This window comes from Athene cunicularia (assembly GCF_003259725.1).
Source record: "Athene cunicularia isolate RWA chromosome 2 unlocalized genomic scaffold, athCun1 chr2_part1, whole genome shotgun sequence".
NCBI classification, from domain to species: Eukaryota; Metazoa; Chordata; class Aves; order Strigiformes; family Strigidae; genus Athene; species Athene cunicularia.
In genome coordinates, this window is record NW_020799095.1 from 151,192,914 (window position 1) to 151,209,058 (window position 16,145).

General features: G+C 41.6%; 1 protein-coding gene across 6 annotated transcripts in view; it reads right to left on the minus strand.

The window, feature by feature from the left end:
• TSNARE1 (t-SNARE domain containing 1) overlaps positions 1-16,145 on the minus strand; it is a 505,053-nt gene that overhangs the window by 265,770 nt on the left and 223,138 nt on the right. For all 6 annotated transcript variants that reach the window (XM_026843158.1, XM_026843156.1, XM_026843161.1 and 3 more), the window contains 3 exons: positions 13,284-13,374; positions 9,303-9,377; positions 7,660-7,716 (listed from right to left, as the gene is read on the minus strand). In XM_026843158.1, the coding sequence (XP_026698959.1) occupies positions 7,660-7,716; positions 9,303-9,377; positions 13,284-13,374 (223 nt within the window). The remainder of the gene's footprint in view (positions 1-7,659; positions 7,717-9,302; positions 9,378-13,283; positions 13,375-16,145) is intronic.

Consider the following 16,145-nt stretch of genomic DNA (forward strand, 5'->3'; position numbering starts at 1 on the left):
CTTCTGCAAGATGAGATTGAAGGAGGGGAGGTGCGTGAGGTTGCACGAGCATCCCCATCGCACCAGCAGAAACCACTTCCACTTGCAGTGGGCAAAACCACTCACTCACTACCTCATCAGGCTCCTGTACAGGGGGGAAAAAAAAAAAAATAAAAAAAGCAATATATAGGGGAGAAAAGCCCATAGAGTGAACAAAATTGCAGCTCGCAGACTGATGTAGAGGTTTATTTTTTATAATTATGATACTGCATCGTGGACATACATGTCCTGCAGACCCTGCCTACATCTCATCAGGTCTGGGATCTTGGCCTGCATTTGCTCTCCTTTTACACAGCTGTCAGCAGAGGGCTGACAGTGCTGCCGAAGGTGACCCGTACTGCCCAGAAAAGCTGCATGCAAGGACAAAACTCTCTGACCAAGGGGAGTATCCATCCAACTGGCCAAAAGTGTCACTTTATTTATAGTTATAGTTACGTTTATACTTTTAGATTTGTAGTTATATTTATGCTTATATTTATACTTATATTTATGTAGATATACAGATACGTCTACAGATACACACATCCATGTCAGCAGTGCTGACTGGGATGAGGCAGCAATGTGCTGCTCACACTCACTGTGCAAAAAGCAGTGCTCATCAGAAAACAGGAGCCAGCACTCCCTGAAACCACGGTCAGATCTGATGCAACAGGTGAGAAAGGCTTCTCCCATCTTCACAGGCACAGAGATCCCCTCCCTGAACCACCCTGATTTGGCATGAAGACATGGGTATTTGCAACGCCCTTTAAATTGGACAGCTCAGAAGAGAGACATGCACTGCAACTACGCAGGCAATTATCACAAGAAATAGGAAAAAATATTTGCAGAGCTGTCACTAGCTATGGAAAAATAGTAATGGGGATACCAGTTGAGTTACGTTATCTGTCCGAGCCTCTGGGCACAATATAGATTTCCTCTCTGCAGAAGCACTCTCTCCTATTAACGAGGCACATTCATGCCAGAGTTTCATCCTATGACCTCACAGAATCATCTCGGTTGGAAAGGACCTTGAAGCTCCTCCAGTCCAACCATTTACCCAGCACTAACAGTTCCCAACTACTAACCAGATCCCTCAGCGCTGGCTCAGCCCGACTCTTCAACCCCTCCAGGGATCCCAGGGACTCCCCCCTGCCCTGGGCAGCCCATTCCAACGCCCAACAGCCCCTTCTGCACAGAAATCCTTCCTCAGAGCCAGCCTGACCCTGCCCTGGGCAGCTTGAGGCCATTCCCTCGGGGCCTGGCGCTGGGGCCTTGGCTCCAGAGACTCATCCCCCCTCTCTGCCCCCTCCTGGCAGGGAGTTGCCGAGGGCCAGGAGGTCTCCCCTCAGCCTCCTCTTCTCCAGACTGAACCCCCCCAGTTCCCCCAGCCGCTCCCCAGCAGACCTGTGCTCCAGACCCTGCCCCAGCTCCGTTGCCCTTCTCTGGCCACGCTCGAGTCATTCAACGTCCCTCCGTGCAACCCCAGTATCACCATTCCCCAGGCACAGCCCTCCCAGCAAGGTCCTCACTGGTGTGGCATGGGGGAAAGTGGTCCCAGGATTTGGGAGCATAAAAGCAAGTGCTTGCAGAGCTGGGTGGCGAGGCTGGCTCATTCCAGACAAAACAACCCTTCGGTTTGTGAGACAGCTCCGGCAGTGACTCAGAGCTGGGGAAGAGGAGAGTGGCACCAGCGCCGTGTGCGAAGCCAGCGAGCTGCTGTGAAGGAGGCTTCATACAAAAGAAAGCGTTCCTCTGCCTTCATCCTCTGCCCACATAAGAGCCTCTGTCCTTTCCCCCTCAAACAAAAGGGAAAGTAACAAAAGAAAAAAAAAAGAAAAAAACCACAAAGAAACAAACAAAAAACCCTCAACCAATCAGAAAACTCAGCCAATGTATAGAAAATTCTTTGCTTGGGTGCTGATACAGGCAGCTGCAGTTTGTAGCTCCATCAGTGGACACGGGCAAGTAAAGTGGGCTTACCCCATGGCAGGGCACTCGACAGGGGATTGCTAAGGAAAATCCATAATGCTGAAGCTGTTTGGGCAGTTTAGGAAATGGCAAGTTCCCCCAAAACATTGTTATACAGATTTGGTCTTTATATAGATTTGGTCTTTTCTTATTTTTCTCCTTTAGCAGACTAAGGGGCTCTAAGTTATTGGAAGCTCAGACCTCTAGCCTTTGCAAATCACCTCCTTTAAATATATAGTAGGATTCTGGGGGTTTTCTACATGTTTTTTATATGCAACACTGAAGCCCCAAGCCCTCCTGTTGCCCCCTAAAACCTGCGTGCAGCCACAAGCAGCACGAGGAATACAGGTGTTTTCCCAAGGGCTGCAGTGAGGTTTTATTGTCCTTAAGGATGGAAGATTCTTCATTTTACCTCTTACAGTTGCAAAGTGCTGCATCCCTGACACATCAGAAAGGGAGTTTAGTGGTTAGTTAGTGAAGTACTGTGACTATAAAGCCCACGGGCAATTTTTTTTTTTTTCAAGATCATGAGCATGCTGAGGAGAAAAGAGCTTTCTCTCTCAGACCCACTGGAAGCAGTGCAGGGACCATTCAGAATAGATTCCACCTCCCTTGGGAATCTAGGGAGCAAATAAAGAAAATCAGGTATGAATCTATTTCCCTACCCTAAATAGGCATAAAAAGAAAAAAAAAAAAGAAAGAAAAAAGAAAATTGTTTTAGGAAAATTGCTTTAATGACCGCCTTACAAAACTCCACAAAACAAACAAAAGCCCACACAAATAAATTCAAGAAAAAAAAATAGCCGTGTGATTTAAATGCTCCATATTGACAGCCCTAGGAACAGAGGAGTGGGTTGATTAGAATATGGCTTTTAATGGATGCACAGTCATTTAAAACAAAGTTGACATTATTGAAATAACACTTTTTTTTTCAGATGTAACCGCATACCAAATGACCTTGAAAAGACACAACAATTACTACTACACATGCAAGATACATTATCACCAAAGCTAAGGCTTGATTTCTTAAGATACACCAGCCAGACTGGAACATTAGGAACTGGGATGAGTTCTAAGATAAGATGTTAGAGTCAATAAGATAAATGAGTGAATAAAAAAGCTCCATTTGCCGGGGCAAAAGCTGTATGTTGATTGTGAGAAATTCAATTTTGCATTTCAGAAAAAATACACCCCACAACCTCTCCCAAATGTTGAAGCCGGTTTCAAATTAAGCGGTGGTGTTCCAGCACGAAGAGCACCTACTGCCTTAAAAACTCATCGTTAATTATCGTTCAAAATAGACTGTTGGCGTTTGCTAAGCCTGTGAGATCCTCATGGTGGCACAATCTAATAGCTGTGCTCATACAGCATCTACCATGATACACACCCCGTAAAAATAGAAGCCCAAATAACTAGAGTCATTACACACACACATACATATATGCGGTTTATGCAGATATTACTGCCAAAAAATTATTCGCCCATAAAGACAAGGATTGGATCTTGCTGTCCCAAAATGAGAATTTTACTCTAATCACATAAAAAGAACAACTTCATAAATGCAGGAAGAAAGAGAGAAATGATGCTTCATGTGAGAAGGAAGTCCATTTAAAGCTCGAATAAATTGATGCTGTCAGGAGAAAAAAAGCTTGTATATGCAAATAGAGGTTTATTACCCGTTTTTGTCCTCCTAAGAAACATAATTTACTAACCTTTGAGAGATGGGTCAAGTGGGCTTACGGAATAAGAAACAAAGGCATCTCTTTTGGCAACTGCCATGTTCCAGAGCAGCAATTATCCTTCCCTCTTCCCGTGAGCAGCAGGAAATGAAGAGGGGTGCCATTACACTATGACAATTACTGTAATTTTAATTTCTAAAAATTGTCAGGAAAGTTTCCTCTAAAAAGAAAAAAAAAAAAAAAAAAAAAATCAGCTAAAACAGAGCTGTGCTTCCCCTGCTCCCACTCCCTTTGGGGAACCACCCACAAAGTCTATATGGTGAGAAAGCCCACTTCCCTCCTCATTAGCTGAGAGGATAGAATGGATAAGTGTGGTCAATGAGGATCCAGGCAAGACGGAGGTGGCCCAAAGACGTGTTGCAGATGCCATGAGAATGTAGAAAATGGGCTGCCCCTGCTAGGCACTGCCTAGCCCAGTCTGCTACCGGGTTTAATATCACTTGAACTTAGTCTTGAGCCCAGTAACCTATTCTTTCTATGGGAATTAGATGGTGTTAGATGCACAATAATTAAAAAGAAGGATTCATCTCCCATGCTCAGAGAGATTATTGGCTGTTTTGTGGATTTTCCACAGGCCGTCATTTATTATTTTAATATTATGGATAATTTATTCCGTGCTGTGAGAACATTATTATATTTTATTATCGGCAACTGTTGCACTGTGGGATGGACTTTGCCCAAGAGTACAGGTCTGCCCAGCTGTCCAACCTCTACCGCTGACCACGTTGTCCCAGCACTGCTATGAGGGACACCTGAAATACTCCCTCTCCTACAGCAGACTCTGCCTGGAAGGAGGAACAGCTGCTTTGCTCCAAGGTCTGTCTGTGGAGGGGCAGAAGGTAGGATTTGAGGCTCACATGCCCCATACATGGCATAGCTGGTGACCGTACCACCAAATACGGACCATCTCCACTGCATGCTGCAACAGCAGTTCTCATAAACGGAAAACTGCTTTCCAGGATTCCCCTGTGCACTCCCTTAATGAGACTTCCGAGGCCTCATTTTAGCCACTGGGTGAATATTTTAAATTGTTTTCACAGATTCAAGGGAAAGGCTTGCTTCTTTTTTTTTTTTTTTTTTTAAATTTTAAATAGTTGCCACAATTCACATTCAACGACGATCATTTAGCGTAGTAAAAAATTGTGTCTTTCAATATATGCAGTAGCACACCTCTACACCTACATCGATTTGTCTACACACCAACACATTCCTACAAACACATATTTGATTAAGAATTTATATAACTTCAGGCTTCAAGGAATTTTGGATCAATGCCTTTATTTTGCTTTTCTAAACAAATGAACTCAATTAAACATCACTTACAGCAAACCACAATGGGCAGTAGAATAATTTTCCCAAAGCTTCACTTTCCAATTTTTCCCTATTATGTGAGTCTAGGGAATCAATTAATTCCTAAAGGGAAATGATTAGAGTTTGCATTGCCAAACACCTTACCTTTCCCACCCACCTATGGAAGAGAAGAACTGTAGTGGCACGCATACAGAAAAAACTAACATTTATCAAACCTCTTACAATTTACTGTAATAAATTAAAGCATAAATAAATTTTAAAAGCCCTGCAGGCAAGCGGTATCTGAATCAAGACTGGATCTGCACCAAGTCAAGAAGTTCACTATACAGTCTCACAAGACCCATAAATCAGGTGCCGTGAACATATGTATTTTGGATTAATGTATAGGGTGTTAAATTTAATGCCTTAATATATGCACAGAGCGGTCAGGTTACAGTTGCTCTGGGAACTGTAATTTTGCACGTCCTGACCAATCTGCAGCTGGAAAAAAATAATAATAATAAGTAAAAAACAATCACACCACTTCATTCCCTTCAGCAGGTTTCATATATTAATTTCTCTCTTTTTGTACTTGGAGACGTGTGAAGCTGCAAAAGTATAGAAAAGCTAAATGAGATGTGAATTAACTTTCACCCTTTTCGAGCCGTTTGCATGAAACCTCACGTGTCCCAGACTGAGCGCGTGTCACTGCATGAAAATGATGTGCTTCTGGGTGTGATCAAGCTAATTTCTGAGTCAGAAGCATCTCACCAAGGACATAGTACAACCCCCTTCTTTTTCCTAACGCACCAAAGCCAACCACCAGCATTCACTTGCAAGTGACAGCTACAAGGAGAAACAATCTGCAGCTAATCCAGTTTAACACAATTTCTGCTGACGCTGCCTGATGCACACCAAATTGTTACTGCTACAGCCTTCTAACGGTTGGATTCTTATCTGTTTTAAGGCAAAGGGGTTTGTCTCTGTCCCGTTCTTCCTTTATTTCCAACCCCACCATCACTTGCCTCCAGGATTTGAGTATTTTTGTCCAACACCTTGTTTTTCCCACTTTTAAAACTGCTCACTTCCAGAAAAAAAAAAAAAAAAAAAAAAAAAAAAAAAAAAAAAAAAGGTTGGTTTCAGAGTCATCAGCCATTTTCAATATACCAAAAAAAAAAAAAAAAAAGTTGATTGCATCCATGCTTACTCCAGGTGCAGGGATGCACAACAGCTATGCAATAATTAGCCCTCTTCATCCTATTAGCACAATACCGACGTTCAATACAGATCACCAGTTGGTGGACAAAAATAAGCTATAACATTTCTATAAATGCACAGCTCAAAAGCAACAGCTGTGCACAATCACTCCTACGGTGGCAGTGGGAATTCTCAATAGGGGTAATGGGAAGTATTAAGCCCTTTTGCATGCAAAGGCCTTAGTTTCATTGGCACTACCACCTAAACCCAACTAATTGACCAGATTTGATGCAGAACTCTAATTTCTTACAACCTAGCTAATATTAAATTTTTGGTCCACTGACCTGCTCTAATGGTAGGGTCTTTGGTGGCATCCTTCTACCCTTCCTTACAGAGAACCATCGATGTTACAAAGAACAACTATTCCTTCTATATGTGTTAAAGAGGATATAAAAAAAAACATGTGGCACAACAAGCTAGGGAATGAAGATTCCTTAGGAAAGCAGAAAATCTGCTGACTGTCCCTTAAAAGAAAAGACAAGATCATCAAGAATATCAGAAATAATCACTGAAATTAGGCACGGAGTTCCGCTTTTTGGTGGCATGGTGTCAGTTGCAAATACCTAAAACATTTTTTAGTGTGTAGGACTTGAAAGGCCAACCTAACCTCTGCTGGACTCTTACTGCAGCTAACTGGCATCAAACCTCACATCGAAATCTGGGGAGATTTCTTATACACGCACACACACATTACATATATAGTATTGTCTGTTGCTATTTACATACATAGTATTTTGCATTACTATTTGTGCAAGACTACACACATATGCATATATATACACATACATATTTTTACACTCTTAATTATGTTACCTACGTGCACAGGCACACATACATTTAATTATATTTTAGATATACATACACATGCAGGTACACATGAAACTAAATATATGCATAAAACTATCAGGTATATACTCTGATTACGTATAGTATTTATTCATTGATCAAGTTTCTAATATGGGTAAAAAGGGGAAAAAAAAAAACCCTCCTCTCACTTTTTTCTATGAAATTGCACTTGGAGTGTGATTGCACTGAGGCTACAAGACCAGCTCTGAGGGAAAGGGGTACAGGACTGGGGTCCTGTATTTAAGGGTAGTTTACCCTGTATTTAAGGGTAGACAAAACTCCCATCAAGAATGGAAAAACAGCCCCAGGAGAACAGAAAAGCAGAGAATAATTAAACAGGTCTTACACGCGCCTTGTTTTCCTGGGTCTTGTATCTTCCACCTCCAGAGATGTCCAACATCTCGATTTGAAAACCACTTCACTGGCTTCGATGGAGGTTGTGGGGAAGCGCCATGCTCTTCAGCATCGTTAGTGCCATTAGAAAACAGCCCCTTTTTAGCAATGTACTTACTGTCAATCACAGAGACACATACCAACTTACCTGTTTGGTACTTCTCTGCCCAGTAGGAAGCAACGCTTTGGATTTCTCTGCTATTTTCTGTAAAAATAAATAAATAAATAAATAAACCAAAAAAAACAAAAACACAGGGAAAATGGCTGAGAAAACAGAGTCCAAATGTAGGGAAGGAATCATATGAAGCTACTTCTTCCGCTTTTTAAAGAAAAGGACATAGAGAAAACTCCCATTATTTCGAAAAAGAGAGGGAGTATAACCACATTGAAAAGTTTGGTCTTGCAGGAATTAAGCCTTCAAAGCTTCCAGAATGACAAGGTTATCAAAACCGAAACACACATTTAAGAAATGACAGCTAGGACGTGGATAAGTAGCAATTTACCACTCAGATTGGTTTTCTGACGCAACCGGGCATTCACAACTGCAGTGGCTAAATTTGGCACTTCTGAATTGATGACAGGTTTTTTTTAAAAAAAAAACAAACCCAAACCTACATGTTACAGTTCAGATGGATTGTACTCATGAACATTAAAAGAAAAAAAAAACATTTTAAGTGTGTGTATATATATGGGGGTGGAGCCTTGTACCTGAATCCTTCCAACTTCTCATTTAAGGGATAAACTAATTTCATTTCAAGACCCCACACTTAGGACTCTAAAGAGGAGAGAGATATAATTAAAAATATGAGATAGCACTAGAGATAGTGCCATGATATTACATACTGCCGAAGTGCAATTGTATGTGCTTCTATTTATTTATTTTTCAACCATGGGCAGAAAACGTTGGGAAATTAAATCAGTACAGGGTGTTTCTAATAGATACATTATTAGGTGCGTGCTGCCAGACAAATTTCATTACACCTGTATAATTAGAATAGATTCTCCTCATGTGGGGCAGGCATGGGTCAAACCCCCAGTAGTAGTATAAGAAAGCACCGAGAGTTTGTCCACATTGTATTTCAATTAAGCCAGATAGATGTTCAACTTGTTACTGCAGGGGAGAGAGGCAGTTTGAGGATGGTAAATTTGAATCATTACTACAGTGTTTAAAAGCAAAGCAAATCTGCTCATCAGGAGAGCCTCCCCAGGGTAAAGCGGGAGAGCAAGAAGCAAATGAAGGAGCTGGAGTTCAGGTTTTGTTTGTTTTATTAAACAGCTTGATCTAGGTGACAGGTCCATCCCACAAGATGCGTTTGGAAAGCTTCTGGCAAAGACGTATAAGACAGCAGAGCTATAAAACGGGTTAACATTTAAATTAGCAGTGCTGCCCACACATTTTCTGCCAGCAGAAAAGGGGAAAGGGGCACTGTACAATCAATACTTCTGCTCCCTTGACAGTGGAGACACACCAAAATAATTTTATGGCTAAGGCTGGGGTAGCACTGAAGGTCCAAATTTTTGCCAGATACACAGCTGGCAAAAGCACACTTTTTTTTTTTTTTTTTTTTTTTTTTTCTTTTTCCATTGCTGCCAAATTGTTCTGCAGTTGCATGTGTGTGCGTATTCCAATATAATGATACATCACTTGACTGATGAAGTAACAAAAGAGGGAGGACACTACACATGAGCAGCTCCGTGGAGATGCTCCACGCTCCTGGGAGCCACACTTGCTCACACTTAACGTGTTCCCAAATTCACGTAGGGAAGAGCAGAAACAAGAGGGAGACTTACCTTCTGCACAGCCCCATATCTCTGGATAGCATCGGACAGCTGGTTCTTCAGCCTGTCCAGCTGAAGTCGCTCTTGCTGTTTTGGAAAAACAGAGTCCTGGTTAACAGATCTGCAGAGGGAAATCAAGTAGCAGACTCTGTGTGTGACCATGGGAAACAGTTCTGTTGGGAGACTCAAAGTGGGCAGAAACAGTATTCTAAAAATTCAGTTTCACTGGGGCTGCCACGATGCTACAAGGTTTTATTTTAGGGAGGAAGCACAAGATGCTTTGACCTTTCAGGCCAAAGCAGTTAAAAAAAAAAATAATCACCTTGGATATTCAAGATAGCACTGAAGTCATGACTATGGCGTGGTCTACTCTGAGTCAGACACCTTCTGGGGCAGGGATATATAGTGGGACATTCTGCTGTCCTGCTTATTGAGTGAAGGAGATGTCGCTCCAATACCAGTTAATAAAGAAACACACAAAATTAATACCTTACTGCCATCAAAAGAGCAGCATGTAGCATGGTATCCTGCTTCGATTTACTAAAATCCAGCCTCAGATTATCTGCTGGAGATGACCGCACAAAAGATCCATCTACAAAAGGTCCTTTATTTGGATGATACCCCGTGACAGAGTTCATCACCTCATGTGATGGCAACGGGCAATTCACCGGACTTTAGACATCTATCAGCCACAGCAACCTTCCTTCTGCCTGGCCTCAGGTCCGATTGTCAGAAACCAATTTATCTCCATATTTTCCAAATCATGGACCAAATATCACCGTTTTTCTAACTGGAGCGTGTCCCTGCAAGATACCAATCTACGTTTTGAACAGAAGCGTTCTCAGAAAGAAGACCCGAGCCTAGCCTGACGTTAACTATCCAGCACGCTGAAAAGTTGCCGATTTCAAATGGAGTGACCAAACCCAGTGTCAGGCAATAGAAGATCTCCTGGAATTATTCTATTCCCTGGATCTCAGATTTCAAGTGAGCAGGAGCTCAGGTGTCCAGGTTTTAGAGAGGGGAATGAACTACAAGCAAGTGGGGCATCACCCTAAAAACAAACTAGAAAAAACGAATCTACACTGAAGCTACAAAGCCGAAACGTTCACTTTACAGCAGCTTCAGCTGTTTCAGACAACTGCTTAATTCAAAAATTTATAATGGACAGGATAAACATCTTTAATTTTTAATGGTAGTATTTTCATGCACAGAAGAATATCCCAGTCTTACAGTTCTTCATCCAAAGATTCGAAACCATTTTTAGAACAGGGCAAGTATCATTATTCCCATTTTACAGATAAAGGTTTATAAACCTTATGTTTGTTACACATACAAAATAAGATCGCCACCCTGGAGAGCTGATCTAATGGTCCAGCACTCATCCTGCAAAAACCTGGAATTCCAGATAGGCTTCTCTATTTAAGTCATAGAATCATAGAATTATAGAATCATTTAGGTTGGAAAAGAGCCTTAAGATCATCGCGTCCAACCGTTAGCCTAACACTGCCAAGTCCACCACTACACCATGTCCCTAAGCACCACACCTACACAATTTTTAAATACCTCCAGCAATGGTGTCTCAACCACTTTCCCGTGCAGCCTGTTCCAATGCTGGACAACTCTTTCAGTTAATAAATTTTTCCTGATATCCAATTTAAACCTCCCCAATCCTCTGAGGTTCGTTTGAAAGGAAGTCACGTGCTAATTTATGTCAGTCTCCTGCCTTGTATCACGCTGATCCACTTCTATCAGTATCTTTGCTCCTGAAATACTATCAATTTGCTCAGTTGGGCATCCTGGATCCAATAGCTCCAACAGCACTTGGAGCTTCAAGGGAAGTCAAAAAAAACTCCCACAGTACACCTTGTTGGCAGTACATTACTGGTGGAAAATAAAAAAGAAAGAATTTTTTTTTTCCATATATGCATACAGAGCAATACACAGAATAATGACTCAGAAAGGACTAACTATAAAGCTCCAAATTAATGGAAGGCTTTTCATGCTGTGAGAAATTTTATGGGAGGAAGTTTGCAATGCTATCCACATCCCCAAGAGGGACTTACCAACCAGCAGCCAATACCCACCAGAACTATTTATTCTATATACGGGACAAGGGCTAGAGGCTTTATATCCAAATTTGTAGGTTTAATTACTTAAACTGCACACTATTAGAAAAGAAGAGTTAAAAAAAAAAATAAAATAAAATCTGTTAAATTAATTGACCAGGGAGCAGAAAAAGTTATTATGTGATGCTAATATAGAGCTGCAAGTTTATTCCTCGCATCACTGTAATTGTTTGCGTGTCTGTTTCCTTCAGCTCTTAAATATTCTCCCTTTAACTTAGCAAGTTTTCTCCCCATGGCAGTAAAAGCTGTCCCCCTGAGAGTCCCCATGGGCACCACACTGGGCTTCAAGGGCAAAGAATGACAATCTTGTGTGGCAATATAATTGGGTTTAACGTGACCTTGCCTGATTCCTCTTTGGACCTAATTTATTTCACAAAATGAAGCCAGGAGATCAGCACAAAAAAAAAAATCCCAGATCCCCATATCTCCAAGAAAGCAACTTCTGTTTCATCAAGCTCTGATGTAACTATTCTCAGAGTATGCAAGAAAAAAGAAAAAAAAAAACAGTCCTTGTAGTCCATCACTAATCAAAGCAACTTGTTAACAAAGATCAAAGTATTAAGGTTGATGCTTGCATAAGGTTGATGTCTATGGATGGAGAACAGACATTCCAGGCTGCCCTCCCCGTCCTCTGGAGTAGAACAACATCTATTTTTATTTTTTATTTAGGAGGGCTGAATTGCACATAGTCCTCCTCAGGTTACAAAGGTAGCCTGGAGTGGTTCAGCTCTTAAATCCTTCTCTCATATGCCTGTTGGCAAGTGACATAAATCCAGGCTGTAAAAAAACACTTGGACAGAGATGAGTTGTGTGTTTAGAGTAGGGTTTGTTTTGTTTTGTTTTGTTTTGTTTTTTTCTAGGTGGAAGGACAGTGAGAACAGAGTTGAAGTAATAGAGCATTTCAGAAAATGGCAGGAAGCGAGTGAGGATAAAACACCAATTCAGGTAAGTTCCTGACCTAGAAACTTTATGGATGCTGGAAGCAAGAATGTAACAGAGAACTGCTAGGCAGAATGAAGTAGAAAAAAATGGTCCCGATTCTCATTTCAGTTCCTGAATCACCTGTTATGTGGGTGAAACTTCTCCTCAACTCCCACACCAGCTAGGGTTTGCCCCCCACAGTACGCTTCTTGCTCTTCCCCACAATGCACACCACAGGCCAAAGTCAGCAGGAACATACGGGGTGTAAAGTTTTTGTGGGAAGGTCAGAAACCTTCTGTTTGTCCAAGCATTGCACTAGGGTCAAGGCATGGGGATCCTCCATATCTCTGTGACAACGATGTTCGTATGAGTTGAAACTACTGATGACAGAAGACCATACAACAGATGGGGTTATTGTGGTGTAAACTCTACATCCTGCTCTGATCTGGCCACAGCCTGCAGTTACCTATCCTTCACATTAGCACAGAGCACTGAATCGATGTCATATCCCGACATATTCCACTGATTTGCCCTTTCTGGACACTTTGGCACACTTTCAAACTATTCTGCACCCAGTGCACCCATTGCACAACTGAGTCTTTAACCAGTGCCAAATTCACGTGAAGCTAGATGATTTCTGCAGTATTTTCACCCAAACTGAGTGAGACCCTGAGACAGGTGGGAGCTAGTCAAGGCTTTGTTGCGAAGTTCTTAAGTTCCAATTCCACATGATCCAGCTTGGGGAGAAGAACCATTTTCTGCAGCTGTTTTCCCACTGGTCATTTATAAATGCAAGCTATGCTTATTGCACAACAGAAAATAAAGTTATAACAAGACATGGAGCTCAACGTCTTTAAAACCCCCACTACCACTTATTTTTTTCATTATTCCTCCCTCCATAAGACCCCCTGCTCTCTCCCCAAACAGCATCTTGAATGACACATACCCTGGATGAACCTCTGACAACCTCAGACAGCTGCTTGATGGCTTTGGTGCTAGTCGTGATGGTTTTATTAGTCTCCTGCTGGGTTGCGTGCCTGCAGAAGAGAAGAGATGATGGCAATTGCAATTGAAATTAATTGCATAATGAGACACAAAAATTTATCAAGCTGCAGAGCAATTGAGACAACAAAACACACAAAAACATGGAGGCACGGTAGGACTTGGTGAGTACAGGGTCTTGACTACCAATGGCAGCCAGAAGGCTGCAGGAAATACTAGCAAGGAGCTGCCCAAAATGATCTTCCTGTGATCAGCTCAGAGACAATGGCTGTGGACCTGCAAAGTCAGTAAGGGATGATAAGGTGAAAATAGGAGGTGGACAGGTAAGAAGGCCATCACAGCTGGTTGGTATTGCAACTAAAATTGTCCAAAGAAAGGTTGCGTAGGTAAAAGAGATGGGACTGGGGAGCTACCTGATGACTTGCCCAGGTAAATTTTGTACTCAGAAGAGAAATCTGAAGAGACAGAAATTGAGCAGGACAAATTTACTTACTACGGTCATCTACCTACTAATGAGAGTATCTTCAGGAAAGCACCGTGAAGGTGCAGTGCTGCTTTAGGAGTACTGAAACAGGCAGGCAAGTGCCAAACCAACCCCCTCTCCAGTCATGGTTGTCTCTCTCCTTTACATCCCAAATTCCAGTACATTTTTTTCTTGGAAGCGCTGGTTGCTGGCTTTGCTGTTCAGGACCACACAAAGTAGGGGGAAGAGACATAAATGCTGCCCAAAGGTATTTATTATTTCAATATAGTAGTTCTCAAGCTTTATAAGGTCAACAGGGCATATTCAGCCTCTGAGCTTCCCCAGGGAGCACATCGTATCTTTTTAGTCAGAAAGGGGTGGTTTTCCATAACGCTTCAGTCAAAACCTCTAGAAAGACTCAAGAACAACCTGGAGAAAATGATCTTTTTTTTTCCTCCCTTAGAGGACACATTCGAGCCATGGTTTGTACCGAGCAGACTCAGTTGTCAGTGCGCTTTTTTCAGGGTGGGCAGGATGTGAATTAAACGGAAGTTTTTTTGATTAAAAAATATTAAGATATTACTATTTATGGCCCCTCTGTCCTGAAGACCCATGGCTTGAACTGGCTTTACAGCTCCTTCCTAATTCTCTGTCAGTACTGATGAAGACCAGCTCTTTCAAGACTTACGTCAAGTCTTTCAGCTCCTCCTTTGAGGAACAAGGCCAGCCCCTAGTCTTTACCAACTGCTACCTTAACTACAAATAAATTGAGACCTCTCAACAAGCACTTCACCGACTGTTGTTTCCACCTGCTCAGGGAAGATGGACATAGGCACCACAAACTGTGATAATCAACCTCCATAGCAAAGCTTGGCAGTTTTTGGGGTTTTTTTCCACTGAACTAAGATCTCTGTGCAGAGAGCTCAGGCCGGAAAGCTCTCTAGGATAAAAGTACATTTAATTTTATGTATTGTACCTATCGGGTATACAAGCGAAAGCTTAGCATACCATGAAGATCACATCTCTCAGGTGCAGAACAGTAACTCAGATGTATGTTAAGGGTTGGACAGGTACACAGAAGCCATGGACTCCTTCGGCACCATATAGGAAATAATCTCATATGAGGACAAGACTGGATCCAGTAACTCATTCTCAGTTCTCCTTCGTTAAATTAAGATGCCGTATCTGTATTAATTTATCAAAATGCACTTCATTTATTTATGATCCCAGGACCCACTGCACCAGCTGACTAATTGCATCACTTTTAACTTGAGATGGAAGAGGTAATATCTACCACAGACAGGTATTTCACACTGTCACTGCAAGAGAGGAAGCTGGGAATTGAATCTTGTCTCACATCACCTATCTTGAGGAGTACACAGTTAGCTCCCTCCCGAATCTTTTAATCAAGTAAATCTTGCCACCAAGTGTATGCATTCCATAAATAGCAGTTTCAAACCTGAGACTTCTACAACTAATTTGTCTTAATGTAATGCAAGATGCTGGAGATGACGTCCAGTCGTTTTGCAGACCTCATTAAATTATCTGCCCACAGAACAAGTCAGGGATTTAGATACCAGCAATTCCCCATCCCCAAAGCAAAATGGCTTGTTAGGCTCATGCATCTGATCCTTCCCAATCTCTAAAGTTAAATAAAGTCTCCTTCATTTGCATTCTAATGTAAATTTTATGTTAGATATCTTATGTAATAAATCCATGCCTTGCACAAACTTTGCACCGAACTGCTGCAAAGTAACTAGGAGCGGGAGTACAGAAAATAAAAGATCTGCCGTTCACTTCTTCATTCAAAATGCACTTTAACCAACATGCTGGTGCTTGATTTTGGCACTTCCCACTATGCTGTCAGCACAATGAACTTCTAACTCTTTGTCCTCAGAGATACGCTCAGGAATCAGAAAATGATGATACTTAATTTACATTAAATGCTACTAAGATCTTCATTAAAAACGAGACACTGAAACTCCACTCCCTGTAGAATTTATTTTAATATGTAATGGTAACAAGTTATATCATTATTATTATTTTTCTTTATATTTCTCTCCCCATGGAAGTGTGGAAGTTAATTAAAGGGGTGTCTCTGATGAATAAAATTTCCTTCTGAAAAAGTCCTCCACACAACAGTAAGTTAAATAGTCTGTGGAGATACAGAGTACCTAAAATATAAACATTGTAAAAGACTTATCTGTCTACAGCACTACTCTGAAAATAAGCACCCTAAGAGTAAAAACAAAAAGGGCATCTCTCAGGAAGAATAACATCTCCCGCTGTGCATTTCTGTGTGCACAAAGATTGCAAAGACAATGCACTCAACAGGACAAGAGA